This window comes from Aquarana catesbeiana, linkage group LG05 (genome assembly GCF_042186555.1).
Source record: "Aquarana catesbeiana isolate 2022-GZ linkage group LG05, ASM4218655v1, whole genome shotgun sequence".
Classification (NCBI taxonomy): domain Eukaryota; kingdom Metazoa; phylum Chordata; class Amphibia; order Anura; family Ranidae; genus Aquarana; species Aquarana catesbeiana.
The window spans coordinates 396,561,375-396,587,818 of NC_133328.1; the positions used below are offsets into that span (position 1 = coordinate 396,561,375).

The 26,444-nt window shown below is 39.8% G+C and overlaps 1 protein-coding gene across 1 annotated transcript in view; it reads left to right on the plus strand.

The window, feature by feature from the left end:
- Positions 1-25,260, plus strand: part of MYLIP (myosin regulatory light chain interacting protein) — a 39,158-nt gene extending 13,898 nt beyond the window's left edge. The window contains exons 3-7 of the mRNA XM_073631100.1: positions 11,302-11,487; positions 15,457-15,654; positions 17,658-17,822; positions 19,709-20,129; positions 23,404-25,260. Coding sequence (XP_073487201.1) covers positions 11,302-11,487; positions 15,457-15,654; positions 17,658-17,822; positions 19,709-20,129; positions 23,404-23,493 — 1,060 coding nt within the window. The 3' untranslated portion in view covers positions 23,494-25,260. The remainder of the gene's footprint in view (positions 1-11,301; positions 11,488-15,456; positions 15,655-17,657; positions 17,823-19,708; positions 20,130-23,403) is intronic.
- Positions 25,261-26,444: the final 1,184 nt, after the last annotated feature.

The window sequence follows — 26,444 nt, forward strand, 5'->3', positions numbered from 1 at the left end:
TATATATATATATATATATAATCCCCCCCCCCCCCCCCCCCCCCCCTCCTTGGGTGAGTTCTCCCCTGCCCCCCCAAGACTTTGTTATCATCACTTATTTGGCAGGCAGCTTCCTTAAGCATTTTTGGGTAGAAGTCACAGAGCACTTTGCTACACAAAGTACCTGTTGGAAATGTTCATTAGGATGAACAATAAACTTAAAAATAGTACATTTTTTACATCAAATTGTTTAAAAAAAATCCAAATAACTTACAGTAAAGCAGAAGACATTTCGATTTAATTGTTTGCTACATACTGGGCATAGCGGAGCACTAAGTCTGCCCTGTAGTAACCTCGTATACCAGACTGTGTTATTATAGGTCATTCACAAACACAAGTACAGCAGAGCAGGAAACTCCCTCCCTTAAAAACCGCTGAGCTATTTTCCAGTGCTGAGTGCCAGATAAGTCTGTTTTTTCAAGAAGTATGTTGCATATACATGCCTGAAACCTTTCTGTCCCAGAATGCCTGACTTGGTTTGAGGGAGAAAAGACTGCCTGTCTGCTGCTTTGTCTCAAATGCAATCTTTTCAGCATGTATATAATACATGTATGTATTCTGGTTTGGAATCCTGAATTATTTATCACTGCTGGAAGCTGATTTTTATAATGCATTGCAAAGAAAAGCAGTGGGTTACGTTTATTAATGACCCTATGAAAAGGTTGTTGCTATATACATGATGCAAAGATGGATTTTAGTACCTTTTTTATGATGGGCAATCAAGACTTCTTGAGCTAGTTGGATCTTTTGATTATTATGTATACCTTACTAAAACGTTTCTTTGTTTTATAGCAATTGTTATTAAGGTAAATGTCACAAATCTGAGCAAATCAAGTTAAGCATATGGGGGGGAAGAAAGTGGAGGTTCTTTATCTACACTAAGGCCTCATTCACACTGTGAGACTTCTGTGACTGCTGTTGTGCTGCCAGACACAACATTGGACTTCACATTCTCTATGGTGCCCGTTCACATCAATGCATCATGGGGCACTTTTTGAGCGTCGTGCATTTTTTGGCCCCATAGGTTTCAATGGGAGCTCATGAAAGCCGCATATACATGTGTTTTGGCTGAGACTTTAAGGACCACTTCACGCCTTAGAAACGCAATCCTTATGCGTCCCAGATGCTTTTCTGCATGTATGTTTCTTCTTTTTTTTTTTTTTTTTTCTTCCCCCTCTTAACTTTAAAAAAAGGGTGTGTCAGTGTGTTTTTGATGCTCTTTATAGCGTTCCAGTGCAGGGAAAAATGCAGCATGTTCATTTTTGTTTTGTTTTTTTTTCTGTAACTGGAACGCACTGGTGTGAACTATGCCATTAAAAACCATATAACCTACTTTCTATGCGTTTTTTATTTTTTTATTTTTTTTTTTCTTTTTTAATGGAGAAAAAAAAAAGCACTGGACGTGGTGTGAATTGGCCCTAAAGGATAAGTTCACCTTTCCTGAAATGTTACACCCGTATCCAGTGTAAAATGTTACTGATTTAAGGGCCCCCCCAGGACCCGTTGTGATGGTGGGTGTGGGGAGAAGATCTGCAGCCCACTGTCACAATTTAAAAGAACAGTACTGTAAATGGGAGAACTACAAATGCAATGGCTGACGGCTTGCAGTTCTCCATGAACGACCAGGACCCAGATGAGCACTCTAGGTAGTCTATTGATGCTTCCTGTCATTCAGTAACTGCCTGCCCATATGAGGTATGGCCAGACAGTCTGCAGGAGCCTGAGATTGCACCCATGATCTGCTGATTGAGGGTGCAATGCTTTACAGCCTTCTAATATAAATAAGAAAATGCGTTTATTTTTTAAAAATGTTTTCTAATGCCTTTTAGACACTGGGCAATTGTAAACGCCAGTAGTGTTAGCTGTAGAAAGCTATAGAATGAGTTTTGCAGTAGCGTTTTTCATCGTGTGTGTGTGGTGGGGTGTTTTTTTTTTTTTTTTTTTTTTTTTCTTTTGCTCCTAGAAGCTAAATAGTGTTATCCTATGTGTCTGTGCATACTACTTTAGGCTATTAGTGTTTTTGAGTTTCAGCATCTAGAAGCAGAAAAATAGTTTTTTATAGTGTTTCCTGGAGCGTTTTTCCAGCAGAAATGCTTCTGAACGCTACTAATGTGTGTGTGTGTGTGTGTGTGTGTGTGTGTGTGTGTGTGTGTGTTTTTCTTAAAAAAAAAAAAAAAAAACACTAGTGTGCATGGAGCCTTAGAACATATTTACAGCTGAAAACACATGGACTATGGACACATGGCTGGTTGTAGAAAAAGTCTGAGCCAGTGCGCTTTTTATTTATTTAAATTTTTTTTTTCTGCATCAAAAACGCATGGAAAGTAGGTTTATATGGTGTTCAAACCAGTGCTTCCAGTTCCAGAAAAAGAAAAGTAGAACATGCTGCATTTTTCCTTTACTGGAACACGCATCCCTATTCAGAGCCCTTTCACACTGAAAGCGCCTGGGCATCGGCGGAAAGCGCCGCTATTCGGCCGCTAGCAGGGCGGTTTTAACCCCCGCTAGCAGCCAAAAAAGGGTTAACGCTACTGAAGCAGTGTTTAATTTTGGCAGCAGATTTCGAATTTAGTTTTAGTCTTAGGACTAAAATGGCATTTTAGTTTTAGTCCCATTTTAGTTTTCTGCGATTGTTTGTCGTATTTAGTTGACTAAATCTCCAGTATATTTTAGTTGTTTAAAATCTAATGGGTGTAATTAAATTGTAATGCATTACTTGACATTTCTCTACAATTTCCAAACTCATTATATACTGCTGGAGTGAAAAATCTAATATGTTATTTGTGGTATTGAGGTATGAACATGCACTATAGACCAGTGTTAATTTTGACGTCAAATTTCAATATAGTTTCTTATGCCCCGTACACACAGTCGGACTTTGTTCGGACATTCCAACAACAAAATCCTAGGATTTTTTCCGACGGATGTTGGCTCAAACTTGTCTTGCATACACACGGTCACACAAAGTTGTCGGAAAATCCAATCGTTCTATACGCGGTGACGTAAAACACGTACGTCGGGACTATAAACGGGGCAGTGGCCAATAGCTTTCATCTCTTTATTTATTCTGAGCATGCGTGGCACTTTGTCCGTCGGATTTGTGTACACACGATCGGAAATTCCGTCAACGGATTTTGTTGTCGGAAAATTTTATCTCCTGCTCTCCAACTTTGTGTGTTGGAAAATCCGATGGAAAATATCCAATGGAGCCCACACACGGTCGGAATTTCTGACAACACGCTCCGATCAGACATTTTCCATCGGAAAATCCGACCGTGTGTACGGGGCATAAGTCTTTTGACTAAAATGCCATTTTAGTTTTAGTCGTATTTTAGTCATCTCAATTGTTTTAGTCGACTATAAAATAGTATTTAGTTGACTAAAATGTTTTAGTCAACTAAATTAACACTGCGCTGAAGCGGCGGATCGGCGGGCGCTGCCCATTGACTTCAATGGGCAGGGGCGCTTTAGGAGCCATGTATTCACGGCTCCTACAGTGCTGCAAAGAAGCTGCTTGCAGGACTTTTTGTGACGTCCTGCCAGCACACCGCTCCAGTGTGAAAGCGCTCAGGCTTTCATACTGGGATTGCAGCTGAGGCTTTTTTCAGGTGTTTTTTTTTTTTTTTAGCGCTAAAGTGCCTTAACAATACCTCCAGTGTGAAAGGGGTCTTAAGGTTAAAGTGGAGTTCCACCCATTAAAAGTCAGCAGCTATACAAAAAGTGTAGCTGCTGACTTTTAATAATCAGACACTCACCTGTACCACGGTCCAGCGATGCGGGTGCAGGAAGCCTCGCTCCTCTCCAAGGCGCCAGCGTTCTGAGTGCCCGGCTGTGGCTTTACAGGTGGGCGAGCCGCGCTGTAAATGGCCGGGCAATCTTCTGGGACCTGTGATGTTTCCCAGAAGATGGGAGGGGGTGGGGGGGGAGAGGTAATCTTCCATCTGGCGTCAGGGGAGGTAGTGGGAGCTGGGTGCCTGTAAAAACAGGGTACCCTATGTGGCATGTCAGGGAGTCACCAGCACTTAAAGCGGAAGTTCCATTTTTGGGCGGAATGCCGCTTTAAGAAAAAGGGGGGGGGGGGATGTACTGTACTGCATTTCGTGTGTGTGTGTGTTTTTTTTTTTTTTTTTTGTTTGTTTTTTTTCTGTTCCTTTTTGCTGCACAGTTCAGCCTAAAGTCTGCAAGCTAAATATTTTCCAATTTGCTTTAGCAAGCCTTTTAGAGGAAGTCATATGACTTCAGTATATGATGACATGGTGTAACACTGGGTCATTGACTCAGAGTAACCTCCTGTAATAACTACTTGCTGGAGATGTAGAATATAGATTGCTGTAATAGGACTCCCTGCCAGTTCTTGTTTCTATGCAGAAACAGTCACACCAACCTCTTCCTCTTGCCTTACAAGAGCAAAACTTTTTTTGTAGAAGTGAAACTGTTCTAAATGTAATATCCATTTTAACATTTTTTTATTTAGTATAGCATTTGTGTATATATGCATGTATTTTTTTTGTTTTTTATTAGAGCAGCTTAAATAAAAATGATGACTCTATATACTTCAAGGGCAAACTTTACTTGAATATACAGGAATATTTGCAAAGGCTGTTCATATACAGCTATATTGCTGAATACTGCCATATGGCTCGGTAAAAACCCGTGTACATTGAAAAATTAGGCTGGCCATACGTTAACCACTTCAATACTGGGCATTTTCACCCCCTTCCTGCCCAGGCAAATTTTCAGCTTTCAGAGCTGTAAGAGTTTGAATGACGACAATTGCGCAGTCGTGCGACGTTGTACCCAAATGAAATTTTTGATTTTTTTTTTTTTTTTTTTTCCCCCATAAATACAGCTTTCTTTTGGTGGTATTTGATCACCTCTGCAGTTTTTATTTTTTGCGCTATAAACAAAAAAAGACCGACAATTTAAAAAAAAAAAAAAAAAAGTTTTTTTTTACTTTTTTGCTATAATATCCCAATTAAAAAAAAAATTTAAAAAATCCCCAGATTAGGCTGATATGCATTCTTCTACATATTTTTGGTTAAAAAAAAAAATCTCAATAAGCGTATATTGATTTTGATTGGATTGCGCAAAATTTATAGCACCTACAAAATAGGTTATTGATTTTATGGCTTTTTTTTTTTGTTTTTATCGGGAGTGCGACATTGCGGCGGACACATCGGACACTGTTTTGGGACCATTGACAATTTTATACAGCAATCAGTGCTATACATATGCACTGATTACTGTGTAAATGTCACTAGCAGGGGAGGGGTTAACACTAGGGGGCAATCAAGGGGTTAAAGCAGAGGCTCACACAAAAATTGAACCTCCACTTTTTGGAACCCCCCCCCCGGTGTCACATTTGGCACCTTTCAGGGGGGAGGGGGGTGCAGATACCTGTCTAATACAGCAGGGACCGCTCTGATTGCGCAGTAGGGAACCGGGAAGTGAAGCTGCAAGACTTCACTTCCTGATTCCCTTACAGAAGATGGCGGCGGCAGCACCCGAGTGGCGGTTCGGCCTTGGGTGCCGACATCGCTGGACCCTGGGACAGGTAAGTGTCCTTATTTTAAAAGTCAGCAGCTGCAGTATTTGTAGCTGCTGACATTTTTAAATATTATTTTTTTTTTTTTTTTTTTTTTTTTTTTTTTATCAGTGGGACTCCTTTAACTTTTACCTAGGGAGTGATTCTAACTGGGGGGGGGAGGAGAATGACTAGGAACGGAGACTGATCTTGTGTTCCTATATACTGGGAACACACGATTGATCTCCTCTCCCCTGACAGGATGTGGCTCTGTGTTTACACACACATCCACATTCCTGCTCTGTGATGAACAATGTCCTTATGATCTCTGGCTATAGGGAATATTGTGGTGGTTTCATGTCATAGAAGACCACAATAAACACCCAGCTTGGCAGACTTCCCCCTTTATGTATGATTAAGGTGTGTGTGTTTGTGTTTTTTTTTTTTTTTTGTTTATTTTTTTTCACAACCTTTTACATTGGGCTAATATTTCACTTTGTAGGCTTCTTTCACAAGAGTCTCCTGCATTGGTTTACAGCCACATTTCCAAAAAAGTTGGGATGCTGTGTTAAATTTACAAAAAAAAACAGAATGCAATGGTTTGCAAATCTCAAAACCCCAAAATTTTTTAGTCACAATGGAACAAAGAAAATCTATCAAATGTTTAAACTGAGAAAGTGTACCATTTTGAAATTGATGCCATTATATAGTATAATTTTTATAGTTCTTAAGGTTTATTGAACCAAGTTTTTATTTTATTTATTTTTTTCTTCATTATAAAGTTTGAGCCCGTAAAATATCTTTATTGAAGTGCTGGCATCTTTGTTACTGTATAATCTGTAACTGGCTGCAGGGTTGATATACTGTAAGAGGCTGTTGTTCAGTGTGTGACCTTCCCTCTGTAATGTAGGGGAAAGGTTACTACAGTGCACACAATAGACTTGTAATTGGAGAGCACCAGGTGCACAGAGCTTCTCTCCACCCTCTATTGTGGCTGCTGCTCATCTATCCTCTATGGGCACCATTTCCTTTTGTTAGTGTTTTCCATATTCAAGCCAATTAAAAGTAGGAATTGCTAACCTCTAAATACATAGTCACTGATCTCGCTCAGGCAGTTGAGATTGCTCTTTATTACTCCGTGCATATCAGTTTTCAAACCCATTTTCCTCTTGGCACACGTTTTATATATCCAAAAGATGATGATCCTCTAATGTTATAATTCTTAGGAACTAATTTGGAAATTGAAATTTTAGCTTTGTTTCTCGCAAAAACTTAGTTTGAAATTTTTGTTCTAGACGGCAAGGAACCAGAAAAAGAACAAATAGGAGTACATTTTTATATCCAAATCCAAAGGTTTCCTATATGCTGGATTTCTGCAGTTGAACTCCAGCTTAATGGCTATAAATGCAGTTTAAATATAGCAAGTTGGTTCTAGTAGCCAAAGTATTTATATTTCTTTTGAATTAGCTAGTCCTGAGATTAAAGCTGGCAATAGGTGAATTGAAAAGTCAGTAGGTACCGGAGGAATTTTGATCGGTGTCTGGCTGTCCCTGTTCGACCAGCTGGAAATCTGCCATTTAGCGTCTGCAGCCAATCAGTTACAGCCACTGATGATCAGTGTATTCTGACAGCAAAGGGTCATCTATACGCCAGCTGTACACAACTGAGCCAGGTTGGTGGCCTCACTACTTTTTTTTTTTTTTTTTTTTTTTTTTTTTCTGCAGTTAAACAATTTGGTCACATTTCTTCCTTCCCCCGTTCTGCAACTTGGAGGTTACTCCTATCCTGTAGCTTGTTTGTTGGCGCACAGTTAGCGAAGTCTAACCTCTCCTCTCTGACTCGGGCTGGCTTTTTTATTTTTTTTACTTTTCTTTCAGCCCCTCTCCACCAGACTGTCCACATTTGAATTGGTGTATGGCCAGCATTAGTTCTGATGTCCAGGATATTATCCAAACACTTGTGTTTTTTAGAAATTAATATTGTGTGTATGTTATATATATATATATATATATATATAATTTTTTTTTTCCCTCAAAAAAGATAGTGCCTGTGTTAACACGGCAGTTACATTTTATCAGTTACAACATGAGAGCCAAATGTGCTTTTCTCCTGAGATACTTCTCAGCCGTGCAGACATTACAGCAAAAAAAGTTCCATCAAACAAACCTGCTTGCTGGTTAGCAATTCTCGGGCCGTCTCCTTGAACTGCTAATTTGTCTTTCTAGAAAAGGGGGAAAAAAAATTGTGTGATCAGAGCCTCAGCCACATATTATATGCTTTCAGTAAGGCAGAAATTCTGGTATCTCAGATGAGACGTGTGTGAACACATTTTGTATGTAGTGATGAATCCCTTTACAAATCCTTGACTGAGGCCCAAGTTGCAACCTGTGTAGCACAATCTGAAGAAAGATTAATGTTTTGGGGAGATATGCTAGTGACTTTTTGTAATATACTGGCAAATTGGTCCTTGTTTTTTTTTCAACGAATGACCACCCCCCCACCCCACCTTCCATTTTATTAAAAAAAAAAAAAAAAAAAAAAATCAGACGAAATATGTCTAAACTGGCAAATGGGCTGTTTTTTTCCATTCGTTTTTGCATTGGTAGTGGATGTCAAAAAACTGATGCAGAAACTGAGCAGCTGATGTAAACTTATCTGTATTTTCTTTGATAAGATGTTACTGAACTGTTGACATGAACATTCCGCATGTGTGAAAGAGGCCTAAAGGTGTTGCGTGCAGTCTAGATCACTTGATCTCTGTCTTTTGCTGGTGTTTCATCTCGTGAGACTGGAGTCTCTTAAGTTTAGGGTTGTTGTGTTTTTGTGTGTGTGTGTGGGAGTAGTTGGTAGTTGTAGTTTATTCGTTTACAGAACTGTGTGAATTAATGATGCGTCTGTGTGGGCAGAGCCCTGCAAGGCCACGCGGTTTTCAAAAAGTGATGGCTTGTACAGGGAACGTTTCCCATACTGTTATCACAGCAAGAGCTCAGATCGCCAAGCCGCAGCAGGAACATGTTCCATCCTGAAAATGGGTGGAACATGTTCCCTAAGCTACTTATCCCCCTTCTTCCTTCTCCAAAATCCCTAAGTGTTATGCTTTTATTTTTTATTACATATTCTAGGGATCGACCGATTTATCTGCGGCAGTTATTCACTTCTCGGGTCTCGGATCTAGTAATTTGGAAGTGGTGTCATGACATCACTTCCTGGATTACTGGCATCTTAAAGGCGCCAGTTTTAAAAAATAAAATATTCAAAACCGCCGATCTTGACGTTTTTGAATACTTTGAAGTGCAGAAGAGGGGTTTGGGGTCTTTATAGACAGACCCACGATCTCTCAATAAAGAGTACCTCACATGCCTTTTACTGTCACAAGGGATGTTTACATTCCTTGTGACAGCTATAACAGTGATAAAATACAAAGAAAAATACCAGTGTAAAAATTATTTTGTACAATAAAAAAAATCGACTATCAGCAGGAGAGGTGTGGGAATATCGGTCTCTTATCAGCACCGAAAAAACGATATTGGCGATCCCTAATATATTCCATAACTATATCCACAGGGGGAGTTTGGTGTGAGATTGGCGATGTCACTGTTGTGCTGCTAACAGCATTTACTGCTGTAAGCTCTGACATGAGGAAGCAAAGCCCTGCTTCTACCAAGATGGCTGCCTTAATACAGAAACATGGTGCAGAAGTAGTCTTGTCAAGCCAGTAGTGTTAATTTTGTCAAACGATTTCGTCAGTGACATTTTTACAGTGACGAAACTAAAAGTACAGCACGTTTTCGTCCACTGACTAAAACTGACAAATCAAATTCTTTTTCATTAAAGAAAACGGGACAAATGGCAAGGAGGAACGTTTACCCTCGTGAACTACTGCATTTATCGGTGTATAACACAGTGCGTGCTTGTTATACGCCAATATGTTTTTACCAATGGGGGCGGGGACTGGGCAGTCTGCCCCGGGTGCCACGCATTGGGGGGGGGGGGTTCAGGCCGGTCACCCCGCCTCTCCTGGCCCCTGGATAGCACTGCCAGCGTAGTCCAAAGTTAGGAAAAAATGACTTGCAGCCCCTTCTCCTTCACCGCTCCTCCTGTGTCACTCATTGTAAAAGAAAGCTTCTGATTACCTCAATAGCTCCATTCTTGTTGGCCGCTTTCCTCCTCCCGCTCCTCCTCCGAGTGTTGCTTTTAGATTGGAGGAGGAGAGCGGTCACGTGGCCATCCATGAGAGCAGTCATGTGACCGGGTCAATGAAAAAACAACTATTGAGGTTATTTAGAGACTTTAATTTACACTGACACAGGAGGAGCTGTGTATATGAGAGGCATGGCAGTGATTTATCAACTTTAGAGTATGTTGGCAGTGCTGTCCCAGGAGACTGGGGTACTCCTGGAAGTGCAGGGGGGGCTGTGTCATTTTAGTCGACTAAAATATGATGATTAAAACGGCATTTTAGTCAAAGACTAAGAATAAAACACTTGCAGAAGACTAAAATTGGACTTAAAGCGGAGTTCCGCTGTGGATAGAGATAGAGATATATATCTCTATCGGCTACAAATACTGCAGCTGCTGACTTTTTAAAATATGGACACTTGCTTGTCCAGGGCGCCCGCGATGTCGGCACCCGAAGCCGATCTGTCCCTCGACTGTCGGGTGCTGCCGCCATCATCCTCGGTAAGGCAATCGGGAAGTGAAGCCTTGCAGCTTTGCTTCCTTGTTCCCTACTGCGCTGCCAAATGTGACACGGGGGGGGGGGGTTATGGCTGGAAAAGCGGAACTTCCATTTTTGGGTGGAACTCGGCTTTAAACTAAAATGCCATTTTTAGGACTAAGACTTAGGCCTCATGCACACTGGACGTTTTTACAGCAGCTGTTTTTGGCTTCAGACTTTTTTTCTACAGTTCATAAACTCTCCAGCATGTTATCCTATGTGTCCATGCACACATAGGCTGTTATCGGCATTTTTTGGCAGGGGCGTTTTTTGGCATTAAAAAAAATTACAAAACTAGTGGGTGCTGAGAGGAGTTTTTTTCAGCTGTAAAAAACACTTCAATGTCAAATGCTGAAATGCTCAAACGTGGCACACCGGCGTTTTTTGACATTTTTGATCTATTGGAAAAACACTGTTGCAAAAACGTTAAAAAAAAATTAACTGCAGAGCTACTTGTGTTTTTATATCGTTATTTTAACGTCCAGTGTGCATGAGGCTTCAAACTAAATTGAAATTTGCTGCCAAAATTAACACTGCAAACCAGTAATGGGGGCAAATGACTGCATGGAAACTACAGGCAATAAAGGCATCACTGTAATTTCTAGAATGGTTCTCATGTATATATTTTTTCTCTAGATATTTTGCCAAATTCCTAAAATTACCAGATTGTTCTGAACATAGGATTTTAGTGTATTTGTATGGTGTGTGGTTTTTTTTTTGTTTTGTTTTTGTTTTGTTTTGTTTTTTTTTTTTTGTTTTTTTTTTTTTTTTTAGGTCACCATGGCATACCCAGGTTGGTGTAATAACCTAAGAAGGCCATGAGCTAATAAGAAATGATCGCTGACTGCTTTTAATGGCAGTCCCGTACTAATATGGAGAGGATAATTAACAATGATTTGTTGGTATTTTCTGTTTTTGTACATTCTTGCTTGGGGCATCCATGGAGCAGTGTATGTATATAAAATTTGACTTGCCCTAATTTTAATGTTTTTGTTTGTTTTTTCTATTCTCCCTCTTTTAGGCACATGTTTTTCTTGCACATTAAAGATGATCTATTGGCAGGCCGTCTCCAGTGTTCTCCAGAGCAGGCGGTAGAACTGAGTGCACTCCTGGCGCAGCTAGAATATGGCGATTATAATCAGAACACTGCCCAATACTGTTACCAGAGTTTGTGCTCTAAGGAGCTTGTAACTGCCACTTTAGATAGGTAAGTCTTCTATAGGCTTTTCCGCTTAAATAGAGTTCCTAACTTGTGGCATAATTCGTCTGTGCATATAAATTATAAATTTTAAATTTTTTTTCTAGCCATCCTGTCTTTGTCTTTTATTCTTTTTTTGTAACTATTTGCTTGTTTGAATTTCTGATTTGCTATACTTTAAAAAAAAAAAAAAAAAATGTAACCACTTCCCGCCCGCCATATAGCAGAATGACGGCAGCAAAGTGGTTTCAATATCCTGACTGGGCGTCATATGATGTCCGCAGGATATTGAGCCGCTGCGCGCCCCAGGGGGCGCGCATCGCGGCGATCGTTGTTGTGGTGTGTCCGTCTGACACCCCGCAGCACAATTCTAGGTAAAGAGTCTCTGACGGAGACTCTTTACCACGTGATCAGCCGTGTCCAATCACGGCTGATCACGATGTAAATAGGAAGAGCCGGTGATTGGCTTTTCCTCACTCGCGTCTGACAGACGCGAGTAGAGGAGAGCCAATCGGCTGCTCTCCTGATGGGGGGTCTGTGCTAATTGTTTATCAGCACAGCCCCCCCTCGGATCCTACCCAGGACCACCAGGGAAGCCACCCAGGACCATCAGGGAAACCAGCCACACTGGACCACCAGGTATGCCCCCTAGACCCCCAGGGAAATACTGATCTGTGCAAAGGCAGCTGCCAATTAGTGCCCACTGCAATGCCTACCAGTGCCACCAGGGATGCCCATCAGTGCCGCCTATCAATGCCCATCAGTGCTGCATATCAGTGCCCGCTCATTGGTGCCACCTCATCGCTGCCGCCTTATCAGTGCCCATCAGTGAAAGAACTTGCTTATTTACAAAATTTTTAAACAAAAGCAAAATTTTTATTTTTTTCAAAATTTTCGGTCTTTTTTATCTGTTTTGGAAAAAATAAAAACCGCAGAGGTGATCAAATACCACCAAAAGAAAGCTCTATTTGTGGGAACAAAATGATAAAAATTTAGTTTGGGTACAGTGATGGAGGACCGCGCAATTGTCATTCAATCTGCGACAGCACTGAAAGCTGAAAATTGGTCTGGGCAGGAAGGTGTCTAAGTGCCTGTATTGAAGTGGTTAAATATGGAATGGCTTGTTCAGGGTGATGTCCTGTCGTTGCAAGCTACAATTATACTGTGAGTAAATTTTCTAAGGCTGATTTGAATTTTGCCCTGAAGAGTTAGCCAGGCCATACACAGTTCAAATCTCACCTGGTTAATCAGGATCCGGCCAAGATTCAAACCATGTATGGGCAGGCTGAATGTACCAAGTTGATCGCTCAACATGGTTACAACTAGCATCCCGGTTGTTACCTGCGATTATTGCTAGCAGATGTTATAGCCACTAGCAATAATCATCACTGTCCTTCTCCCGCTGGGGACAGCTTCCCCCGCTGGGAGAAGACAATGGCCCGTAGGAGGGATTCCCACATCAACATGATCTGTTGATGGGGAATCAAGCGAGTTTTTCTTGCAACTCGTGATTGAACGAAAGAAATGTACTCTGCGTATGGCCAGCCTAGAAGGTAAAGTCTGTTAACATTCCAAACATAGAACATCTGTTCTGTCCTAGTACAAATTACTTAACTTCCATGTGATTTAAGGTTTTGCCAAGCAGATCCTGTTAATTTTGGGAAAACAATTATCCTGTACAACTAGTCAGTGTAAACATAGGTGTGGTGAGCTGGAAGATGTGTACTTGCTGCACGTAATGATCTTTTTATGACGATAGGCTTCCTATTTTTCCATGTGGCTTATATCTTTATTTGGAGGTACTTGATTTTTGAACATGTAAAATAAACTGTAAAAAAGTGTGTGTATTAAAATAGAATTCTCTTTACTCCAAGTAAATGGCAGTTGAGACAGCACAGTTTACCGTAACAGTTTTTGATAGGCCAAAACAGCTGTGTGCTGCTACAGGCCAGTCTGATATGTATGAATGGTAGAAGTTTTGTGAGTGTATGTTCAGCTTGTTGGAATTCTTTCAGCCATAATCCTCATACACTGGGCTCCCTCACTTCTAGAATAGGAACAGTCAAGCTGATCCTGTATTCGTTCCTCATGCCTTCTTTTTAAAGGCACTGTATAGTCTGCGTTGACTAACTCATAGAAAACAATGCACTTCCTGTAAAAGTGATCTCATCTTAACAGTTGCTAAAGTTTCAAGCTTTAACACTTGTGAGATGGATAGATACAAGTTTAAAGCCGGGTTAGGTTTTTAAAAAAAATGTCCCAAGCTTTCCACCTCTTGTGGAGCACTGTTCAATCCATCATCCAAAAATGGAAAGAGTTTAGTACAACTGCAAACCTACCAAGACATGGCCGTCCACCTAAAACAGGCCGGGCAAGGAGAGCATTAATCAGACAAGCAGTCAAGAGGCCCATGGTAACTCTTAAGGAGCTGCAGAGATCCACAGCTCAGGTGGGAGAATCTGTCCACAGGGCAATTGGTAGTCGTGCGCTCAACAAATCTTGCCATTTTTCCATAAAGGCCGGAAGAAAGCCATAAGAAGTCCTGTTTGCAGTTTGTGAGAAGCCATGTGGGGGGACACAGCAAACATGTAGAAGAAGGTGCTCTGGTCGGATGAAACCAAAATTGACCTTTTTTGCCTAAAAGCAAAACGCTGTGTGGCAGAAAACTAACACTGCACATCACCCTGAACACATCATCCCCACCGTGAAACATGGTGGTGGCAGCATCAAGTGGGGATGCTTTTCTTCAGCAGGGACAGGGAAGCTGGTCAGAGTTGATGGGAAGATGGATGGAGCCAAATACAGGGCAATCTTAGAAGAAAACCTGGTAGTCTGCAAAAGACTTGAAACTGGGCTGGAGGTTCACCTTCCAGCAGGACAACAACCCTAAACATACAGCCAGAGCTACAATGGAATGGTTTTGATTAAAGCATATTCAAGTGTTTAGAATGGAACAGTCAAAGTCCAGACCTAAATCCAATAGAGAATCTGTGGAAAGACTTGAAAATTGCTGTTCAGACGCTCTCCATCCAATCTGACAGAGCTTGAGTTATTTTGTAAAAAATAGGCAAAAATTTCACTCTCTAGATGTGCAAAGCTGGTAGACATCCCCAAAAAGACTATTGCAGCAAAAGGTGGTTCTACAAAGTATTGACTTGGGGGGGACTGAATACAAGTGCACACCACACTTTTCACATTTATTTGTAAAAAAAATTTGGAAACTATTTATCATTTTCCTTCCACTTCACAATTGTGTGCCACTTTATTTTGGGTTATCACATAAAATCCCAATAAAATACATTTTTTATATTTTCCGTTGTAACATAACATCCTGTTTTTAAGATGCCAATTATGTCCATCTCTGCCAGCTATGCTACTGTGTTTTTTTTTTTTTTTTTTTTTTTTTTTTTATATGTATAACAAGTGGCAGTTTAATTGTGCTTTAGCAAACTAAATGTAATTTTGTTGCTTAACTGATTAAACTAGATGTAAATGCTAAGCCATTGTAGTAACAAATCTACTCTACCGCTAATTAAATAAAAATGAAAGATGAAACTTTATTAAAGATGGCAGTCACATGAGAAATTCTAGCTGCACACTGCTCTATCCATACACGTGTTCACTGAAATGCACTAAGTTTCATATTACTAGATGCGCTTTTTTCATATTTTAAAGTCAAATGAGGGTAAAGCGTGATGTCCTGGTGTCTGCCTTGCTTACTATTAACTTTATGCTTAATGCAATCTCTTGTAATGAGATTATCCTGTAGCAATATGTGCATGCAGTGGACCATATTTTATACTTAAAAAGGATCTTAGAAAATCCATAAGCGATTAGCAAGGGATGTTCATGTAACATTGTCAACAAGTGCTAGTACAAGTTTTTTAAATATGCATTTAAGTGGATTGCATAGATTTGTGCCACGCAAATCATCATCATATTCATTTTTTTTTTTTTTTTTTTCCCCCAACCTAACAGTATTATTGAGAAGCATAAAGGTTTGGAAGAACTAAGCCAAGCTTCCGGAGAATATCAAGTTCTTCAGATTGTGTCCACACTGGAAAACTATGGGGTGGAGTGGCATTCCTCGCGAGATGCTGAGGGACAAAAGCTCATTATTGGAATTGGCCCTGAGGGTGTATCCATTTGCAAAGAAGACTTCAGCTTGGTTAACAGGTAGATATAATTCACTGCAATACCTCCATTATTACGTCTTTACAGTTTAATGACATCTCATGTGTCTCCCAGTTAAGGACAGTATTATGGCAAAACTATGTAATGTAATATAAGGCCAATCCAAAACACTTTCAATTTGTATCAGGGTGGATAAAAATCTTTTTTTTTTTTTTTTTTTTTAATTAAATCTTTTTTTTTATTTTAATAAAATGTTTTTGGAGTAAAAATCTAAAGCTAGTTTTCTATTTAAGATACATTAATAATCTAGTTTATTCAAAATGAAATGGAGCTTAGTTCTGTAGCACGAGACTGTATATTCTGCAATATTTAACTGCCGAGATAACTTGCACTGCATTGATACATCCACACAGTCTCACAATAACCATGAGATAAAATAAAGTTCAGGTATATTTCTTTATCCCATTGTTTTGCAAATCTATGTACACTACAAATTGTGATTTTATTAACCTGGCCGCTTATTATTCTAAATAGGAAACCTTCATTTTGTTTGCAAATATTAAAGATTTTAACTACCAGCATGAATAAGTTTTCATTTAAAGAGCACCCGTCATTTCAGATACATCATGGCAACGACTGTTAGTGGGCATCCACTCACCTGCTGCTGCCGCGTCCCTCACCTTGTTGTCTCACTGCCGCATCACCAGCCGTCCATTAAAGTGAATGGGACTGTCAGTCAACAGCGGGTCAGAGGAGGAGCTGCTGTGGGACAGATGACAGTTGCTCGTTAAAAATTATGATTTAAATCAAGCCTTTTTACTAGCGATTTAAATCGTGATTTACTTCAGATCCACTCTGATTTGTATACAGTCAGGCAGACCCTTGACCTACATAGTTGAGGGTGAATCTAAATGAAATTGAATAAGAAAAGTGTTTAATGTGTGGCCAGCCTTATATTGTGTGTGATGTTGTTGTGGGGTGTCTGCCTTCCCTCGACTCCTGATGAGGAGGCTGGCCTGGTCACATGACCCATTAGTCTTAAATATAACTGCCTCCTATCTGTGTGTTCTGCAGCATTATGCAGAGATGTGCATGCACAACACCTCCCCCCGCATTTTATGAATGAAGTGTCAAATGCAGGTCTAGTGGGGCATAAATGCGTTGCTGTCCTTTTTTTACAATGAGGGGTATCTACTCTGCCTGATACTGCTTCCACAGTTTTTGGCATTCCCTGTAATACCAAAGCTTTGTGCCATAAAACAATAGTTGGATTGTAAACTGCTGTAGTAACAACTGTAATGTAATAGGATTGGGATTGTAATCACAAACACCAATACCGAAAACACGAGACAAGCATAGATTTGCACTTGGTACCAGATGCAGTAGTAGGGGTACGTTCACACTGGGGTGGTGCCAGCATTAGTGGTAAAGTGCTGCTAGTTTTAGTGGTGCTGTTAAAGCTGCACTTTTAACCCCCGCTAGCGGCCAAAGAAAGGGTTAAAAGCACCTGTGTTGCAAACTGCTTCAGCAGCGCTGCCCATTCATTTCAATGGGCAGGGTGTTTTGGGAGCCGTGCTGCTTGCAGGACTTTTATTATTTAAAAAAAAAATAAATAAAAAATTTCCATCCTGCAAGCACACCACTCCAGTGTGAAAGCACGCGGACTTTCACACTGGGGAGGCATGACAGGTGCTTTTCAGGCGCGATTTTTAGCACTAAACCGCCTGAAAAGCGCCTCAGTGTGAAAGTAGCCTAAGACCCCCATACACACTATTAGAGTTTCTGCAGATTTTTGTTTTCAGATTTTCCCAAAACCATATAATATGAGGTCAGACCTTAAGAGTTTTTCAGTTTGTATGCAGTCAGGCAGGCCCTTGTACTACATGGTTTTGGTAAATCTGAAGACAAAAATCTGCAGAAAATCTAATAGTGTGTGTATATGTATGGGGATTAAGAGTATTGTGTGGTGTGTTTTTTTTTTTTTTTTTGTATGTATTTTCATGTATATTTATAGTGGGTAATAATCCTATGAATTTTTGTTTTAGAATTACATATCCAGTGATTCAAATGGCAACTCAGTCGGGGAAGAATGTATACTTGACGATAACGAAGGAGTCTGGGAATAGTTTGGTTCTTCTTTTTAAAGTGATCAGCACAAGGGCAGCTAGCGGTCTCTACAGAGCAATAACGGAAACGCATGCATTTTACAGGTTTGTGTGCACTGAAGATGAAACATTAATTACGATTTTAGTGAATTGTAAGTGACTCTTGATTGAGTTGCATGATGTTCAATATGCCATCCGATCTCTCTGAGTCTCAAATACCTGGTTCTTTTAATTTGACCAGTATCTGATCGGTTCTGAAAGTTTCTGGTCTTGGACATTGAATGCTGTTCATTTATAGCATAGGAAATGTTTCAGGTCTACAATTCATATGTTGGCAGTCTCCCTGCTCCTTACCTTTAGCCAGTAATCCCTCCCCACTACCCCCTCAATTTTTACATCTTTAACCCTTTTACAGCCAGGTCCCTAAGTCATACAGACCTGACAGTGGGGGTTTTTAGGCTCCATTCACACCAGTGCCTTTTTTCATGCTTTTTGCAGAAACGCATTATTTTTCTTAACATGGGTTCCTATGGAACTCATTCAATGCATTTTTGTGCCTCTGCGTTTATGGAAAGGGTCATGGACGTTAACGCAAACACTGTACTTTTTTTTTTTTTTTTTTTTTTTTTTTTTTGTTCAATAGGCTTCAATGGAGAAGCTGCAGAAAAAACGTGTAGTGCGTTTTTTGCCATGATTTGTGTTTTTTAAATCTGCCCAACATTTAAAAAAAAAAGCCAAAATGCAAATCGCAGTAAAAAAAAAAACCTGTGGAAAGCGCTACAGAAATGCTCAAAAGCAACATGTATAGATGTGAATTGAGCCTAATGCCGCATACACACGGTTGGACTTTACGGCAGACTTTGCCCGGCGGACTTTTCGACGTACTTTACGACGCACTTTCTGAATGAACGGACTTGCCTACACACAGTCCACCAAAGTCTGTCGAATTCGTACGTGATGACGTACGACCGGACTAAAACAAGGAAGTTCATAGCCAATAGCTGCCTAGCGTGGCTTTTTGTCCGTCGAACTAGCATACAGACGAGCGGACTTTTCGACTGGACTCTATTTCGACGGATTAATTTAAAACCTGTTTCAAATCTAAGTCTGTCCAACTTTTGAGAAAACAAAGTCCGCTGGAGCCCACACACGATCGAATTGTCTGACGAAATCCAGTCCGCCGGGTAAAGTCTGCCGTAAAGTCCGCTCGTGTGTACGCGGCATAAGAGACACTCCAGTCCAGACATCAGAAGTGTGTGTATCTGACACGCTAGTTGTCAGATGGAAGCAATCTGGCTGTTATTCAGCTGCTTAATTGCTTCTAAACACCCCCTGGTAATGGGTGTGTAAAGTCACTTCCGGGTCTTCATGTCACTTTCTCCAGCCTGTATGGATGGGGAAGAATCGAATGCAGTGTGATTTTGCACTACATTGGATTCATTGGAAAACAGGTGAGACATTAGGGGATTTTTAGCCTTGCACCAAGAAGAACATTTAGGGGAAAAAAAAAAAAAAATTGGCACACTCGCACATAAATGCATGTATCTTTAGTTTATTTTTTACATTTACTAAACTATTGCTTGTGCTTATATTGTGTAACACAAGAAATTGGAACTACCGAACCCCCCCCCCCTTTTTTTTTTTTTTTTTTTTTTTTTTTTTTTTTTTTTTTGTCTAGGGTGTATAATTTTAGAAAATGTGTTGGGGGGGGGGGGGGGGGGGGGGTGTTTATGTAATCTTCGGGCCTAAAATGTGTTTATTTTTTTGCACACACAAATAAAAAACTACTCTGGCAAATAAAGGGGTTAAGTATCCTGTTAGATGTGAATCGTCAAAAGTTTTAAATACTCTAACCTGACAGCTGTGATTATGAATGGTTATGCAATTACACATGTTGAGACCTGTAATAATCTAGTAGAATGTGAAGTGTTCAGCCTACAGTAACTATATTTGGATTAATTTTGATAACTTTCTTTGCTCTTTTATTCAAGATGTGACACAGTTACAAGCGCTGTTATGATGCAGTACAGCAGAGATCTTAAGGGTCACTTGGCATCTCTTTTCCTGAATGACAATATCAACGTTGGAAAAAAGTATGTATTTGACATCAAAAGGACATCAAAGGAGGTCTACGACCATGCAAGGAGAGCCTTGTACAATGCTGGTATTATGGATCTGGTGCAAAGGAGTGACCATAGTGAGCCGAGTTCTCCTCTCAAGTCATCTGAAAGTTCTCTGAACTGCAGTAGCTGTGAGAGCCTCAGCTGTCAGCAAACAAAAGCCCTACAGGAGAAACTGAGGAAATTGAAGGAGGCCATGCTGTGCATGGTCTGTTGTGAGGAAGAAATCAATTCTGCCTTTTGCCCATGTGGGCATATGGTTTGCTGTGAGGGATGTGCCAATCAATTACAGGTAAGAAGTGCAGTTCATAAAAATTTCAAAAATTGATCCAATTGTTTGTCAACTATTTTTTAAATGACCAGTCCACACAAAGCTTATTTTCTGATGTTAGAGGTTGTAAAGTTTAAAATAGCTGACAGTTTACTCAGTTACCAAGAGATCTCTAGCTGCATTTTTACACACCTGCTTTTCCCGGCCGTCATATGATGTCCTTGACTTTGAGCGGGCATATCTGAATGACACCTGCATCATACAGATATCGTCTTTTAGAGCTGGCGATTCCCTACACAATAAGAACGATCGTAGCGGCTGGCCTCTGCATTTGAAAAAACGGTGCCGCCTGGGCTGGGAAGCTGGGTTTGTTTGTTTTTTAGGTTAATGCATTAGAATTAGAATACTACTTTCTGTTGCCCAGTGGTGCACTCTACTAGTTTCCTTACCCTTTCATCACATTAAACGCCACAGTGACTACAATGCTGTAGCTTGTCTTGTTAGGAGAGTGGCTAATGTACTCCTTTAGGGCGGCTTTATATTGCCCCGCTGAGCTTTGACCACGGCGCGGTGTACCTGCAGGTTATCTGTGCTTTGCTATTGACTTCTGTTATGTCCCACAAAGTTTGGTTTGTTTTCTGAACGTGTACAAAGACCGCAAGACCCAGTAGAAGTCTATAACAAAGCACATCTAACCTGCACCAAAACAGGTACAGTGCACTCTGGCCAAAGCTCAGCGGGGCAGTTTGAAGCCACCCTAAGGCCCCTTTTAAACAAACCAGATCCGGTTTTGCTTAGTGGGGGATCTGTCAGCTGTTCACCTGCTGAACAGAACTACTGGATGACAGGTCTGTGTCCACTTCGCTTATGCAGAGCAGACAGACACAGACTGCTCTGCTCTGTGGGCAGTCAGATGCAAACGAACCGGCTGTCTGTTTTACACCCGACTGCCCTCCAGTCTGGCCAGACAGAGGGGATTCCATTTGCTTTTATTGGAATGGAGATAACCAGGTGTAAACTGAGACAAGTCCATTTACATCTGACTGCCAATAGAGGAGAATGTAGAGTCTAATCGGCTCCGTCTGAAAACCAGACAGGCGGACCTGATAGGACGGCTCGTGTAAAAGGGGCCTGAATTTGTTGGGATATCCATGAATTCTTTGCAGGTGTCATGGTTCAGCCTAGGTTCACATTGAAGTGATTTGGCATGTGATTTGACATGTCAAATCGCATGCCAAATCTGCAGCTGTTGCCAGCAATGGCATCCTCTGGGTGCGAAGCTGGACCAATTCCCAAAAGTAGTTTCTGCAGCAACCCCCACAGATGTCTCTGAAATCGCCCCTGAAGTAGGAACTGACATGCAGGAATAAAATCGTGCGAGTTCAGCTGAACTCGCATGATTTCAATAGCGCTGTTGGTGCAAACCTAGGCTCTCAGCCAGACACAAAAAAATGACAATTTTATGATCAGAGGCAGGAAAATTTTAGCTGCACAGCTCATACAACTGAACATAGCTGTGCCTAAATTAGATCAGTGGTATTCAGCTCTGCTTCTCAAATAAATGTATAGATTGTATGTATATGTGTACAGATTCAGTTCATGCTGTGTTAAATTTCTGCACAATACACTGCATGTACAATTGGTTCATATATTAACCTTAAGGGCATTGTACACAGCACTCTAAGGCTTATGGGTGGCTATGGAACTATTTTACAGCTGGCCTTTACACTCCTAACCAGTGTCTATTTATTCAGGCATTTCTAAGAGAATTTTTTATTTTCCCCCAAATTGTTAGTTTGAAACAATGGGTGTTAACTCTTTGACTGTTTTTTGTATAATGCAGTCATCTCTACCCACCAAGTAAAAGATGTTTTAAAAAATTGCCAAGATTGTGGCCAATCTTAGAACTGGATACATTTTGAATATTCACTTAATGGCACAAGTTTTCATAATAACTTTGTCAAATATAGCTTTGACATAGAGCTGCATGATTAATTGTTAAAAAAAAATTGCAATCTCGATTCAACCCCCCCCCCCCCCCACGATCTTAATCCAGCTTTTCCATGATTCAGTGCAGAGACGTTCTCTGCTCGCTCACAACTGTCAAAAGAAAAAGGCAGCAAGCAAATGTTTATCAACATTGCTCAGCGCTGAGAGAACTATACCTATAAACAAAGTATCATTTGGTTCTAGATCAAAGTAATGAACTTCGGTCTGTAAATGAGGTCAGTTTAACCACTTAAAGATTAAACCTTTTTTTGACTTGTTGCTTACAAGTTAAAATCAGTATTTTTTTGCTAGAAAATTGTGTGTGTGAAAAAAAAAAAATTATAACGGAGACCCTAGAGAATAAAATGGTGGTCGTCACGCTTTTTGCGCAGTGGTCTTTTAAACACAATTTTTGGGGAAAAAATACACTTGAATAGAGGATCTTGTGCCGCGAGAATCATGATCTTTATTCTAAGCAAAAAATGTATGATTCTCATTTTAGCCAGAATCATGCAGCTCTACTTTGACATATCCATCAGCACCTACATAATTCAGTTTAATATACAAAACACTCCATTTATATCACGTTGCTGAATTTTGGGCCAAACAAATACTTTTTTATTCGAGCTCAAGTTGCAGTTCATTTTACGGTGAATTCAAAATAGAAATGAGGATAGGTGGGTGTGGTTTTATATTTTTATATAGATCCATTCATAACCAATGAGAGAGAATCAATTTTCTTGTGCAGACACTTGAATGTGTTTTGTAAAAGGTGTTTGCCCTTAAAGTGGTTGTAAACTCTCATTGATTAATTGTACCTATAGGTAAACCTAGAATAAGACTTGCCTATAGATACTGTAAACATCCCCTAAATGTGCACAGTCTAGGAGATATTTACTGTACATGCAGCTGATGACTTCATCTGCGCATGCGCTCTGAAGGAATGGCCACCCATGCCGTTCGTTCAGAGTCCTGTGCTGTAACTGGTGGCTCATGCGTGGGAGTGACGTCATGCGGCTCCAGCCAGTCACACAGCCAGAGTCCGCGGACCCGGAAGGAAGACGGGTGAGGATGGAAGCGGCCTCCAGCGGTGACATCACATCATTGGGGGGTTTGTTTGCAGGTAAGTTTCATATAATGTGCTAGTATGCGATGTATACTAGCACATTATGCCTTTACTTTGCAGGTAGGGGAAAAAAAAAGTCAGCAGTCACTTCCTCTTTAAGCATAGACTTGAGCATAGTTGTGTAAAAACAAGAGCAGGCCATGTACATTCTACTAACACAATTCTTCCTTCTCTCCACAGTCGTGTCCAGTATGCAGAGCTTCAGTGGATCATGTACAGCATGTCTATTTACCAACACACACAAGCTTTTTAAATCTGACTGTCATTTGAGAGGCGACGCCTAGGACACTTTATAAAAAAAACCTGTATCTATGTATATTACAAATGGACTTCACTACAAAGTGCTACAACCATCGAATTTGCTACAACTAAAGATATTGAAGATAAAACACATCTTTCTGCAGGAAGACCGGAGATGTGTTTTTCTAGTTCATATTGCTGTTGTAAATTGTAATTTTCTGTCTTTTTTTTTTTTTTTTTTTCTTCAAATTTTTCTTTTTAACTGAACATAGCACAGAACCGTTCAGTATATACTCCAAATTTAGGATTTTATGATAGTGTTTTAAATTGTTGAGTTTTAGGGGTGGTTTTTTTTTTTTTTTTTGTTTTGGGTTTCATTTAATTTTTTTTTCTCGAATATTTGTCATTTTGGTGATCAGAGCCATATAAACTTTTTTTTTTTTTTTTTTTTTTTTCGTCATCATCCCTAGAGATTGATTTTCTATGGCCCATACTGAGTGAGGCTAAAAACTGCTCATTCCATGTTTATGCAACATGTACACTTTAAGGGCTATGTTGGAAAAATAAGTCTTGATGTTTTTTTCCTTAATAATAATTAAAAAAATGCCAGTTTCCATAAATTCCCATCAAAAGTCATTAAGGACTTTCCATTTTTTTTGTTATGCTAATTTTGATTTCTGAGCTATAATGGAAGTGAAAACTCAAAATTTTTGAATTTGATATTCAGCCATCATAATTTACAACTGTCAACTGGGGGTTCTTTTATGCTAGAATACTTTTATTTCCGTACATTTAGATTTTAAATGCTTTCAGCAAGTTTTTATTTGAGTTGTGTGGGTTTTTTTTTTTTTTATTCCCTTTCTGAATAATCTATTCTTAACCAGTATTAAAATCTACTCCTATACATGAGTAACTGCCTTTTGAGTGTTAGATTTTATTTAAAAATGAATAGCTTTAGGTACTTTTTTTTTTTTTTTTTTAGACTATTTTTTTTTTTTTGCCACTAATACAGCAAATGTAGAATAGGTCAAAGAAGAGGATATATAGGAAAGCGGGTGCTGGCTTTAAAAACCTGCAGGGTAAACCTTCCCTTCACTTTTTAGAATACTACTTTGTTGAAACAATGGGGTCATTCAGTATTTGTCCTCCTGCCCATTTTAAATATGTACAGATTTTTAAAGTTCTATACACTAGTGTTCTGAAAACTTGTTTCGTTTTTTTTTTTTTTTGTTATTTGTGTTCTTAATGCTTTTCTTTTGTCTTGTATCCTGTCTAACATCCTGTTCTTTATATCTTGGGCATTATGGCTATCTAGAAGTGTATTATATGTGTGCTTTGCAGTCTTCCTTTTTGTAAAACTAGAATGTTGTAATGAGCCAGAAACTTGCCACTGTAAAAGCATGGAAGCATTTAGCACCAGTATAGTAAACTCTAGATAGCCATTATGGTGCAATACCCAGCTTAATAGGAGGAAAAAAAGCTGGAAAAATACTGTCACTTTATGGAAAGATGTTCTTTATACCTTTCTTATTGCCTTAATGTAGCAGTAATTTGTTCCTTATGCATTTTTGTTTCTTTGCACAGACATTTTGTCAAAACTAATTAGAAGATTGCTCTACTTTTTTATGGCACATTGTTGTACAGCCTCAGTTTCCAAGAGGTATTTATTTTTTCACTTGGTAAAGAAAAAAATGGATTTTGCTTCCACATTCAGCACTGGGGTAATTTCCTGAATAGTGTGGTAGACAATATTTTGTCTTTTTATATTTGGTAAAATAAAGTATTTCTGAAAAAAAAAACTGTCTGACTTGTCTTCCTGCTTGAAAAGGTACATTTTAGAAAAGCCAGAAAACGATGCACAATTTTGCTTGCTGAGGGCTTTTTGTTTTTCTCCATGACCTTGCTTCTATTAAACCTATGATCACTGGTAACCTGATGTTCTGAACATTTAATCCTGAGCCTGCAGGGAGGGATTTCCATTCTTATTTTTGGCATCTAAATATAAATGCACCTACTGCAGCCATGCAGCGTGTACACTGAAAACAGAAGTGGTTGAAAGATACTGTAACTCTGCACGTAGTTTAAGAAACCCTGTTTTACCTGGTTTGGGAAATGCTGATAATAGGACATCTGTTTTCCCACCTGTTCTGTCTCACAGGTAGACGTCCATATACCCTCCTGCTCCTATTGGCTTACACCTTCCATTCCCCCATTGGCTTATCTCCCTGTACTTGCTGGATGCAAGCTGCTTCTCTAGCTAAAACAGGACTAAAAACAAACCGCACATTCCAAAAGCTATTCAATATTCTAAAATAAACCTGGTGTAATTTTTATAGAAGGTATACAAGGAAAGATGTGAGTTTCTGAAGAGAAAAGTGGTCTTTGTTGGGATGACATCCTGGGAACTCGCTGAGATAGAGCAAGCGTGCGTAAACCACTGCTTGGAACAGTTACTTTTGCCCTTTACTTGTTGCGGGTCAGTGACTTGCCTGGTAGTAAAGCAAGGCTCAGGAAGAGCGCTCTGAATCATGCATATTCACAAACTGCAATGGTATCTTCAGGAACTACTACTGGAACTCTCCACATAAAGTGTCCCCAGTCTGTACAGGGCTATGCTGTAAGGTTCTGTGGACTGGGCTTTCATTTATTTCTATTTATTTTTTGTCTCTAGAACCAAGTCCCATATAAAGCGCTGCGCAAATTGACGGCGCTATATAAGTACCTGAAATAAATAAGTCCCAACTGGCCCCACTTGTACTGACTTTGCAGAACTATGCATCCCAGTACACTTCACTTCTATGTTCGTAGAACAAAGTGTCCTAACAAATTCTACTTTGGATTTCTTAGATCTTCATAGGACTAGTAGTCCCAGCACAATATACTTGAATTTTACTTAACTGGGACTTGTAGTTCTACAATAACTCTACTTGCATTTCATTTGTAATGATACAAGTGCCTACTCAAACTTGGCAGCAAAGGAC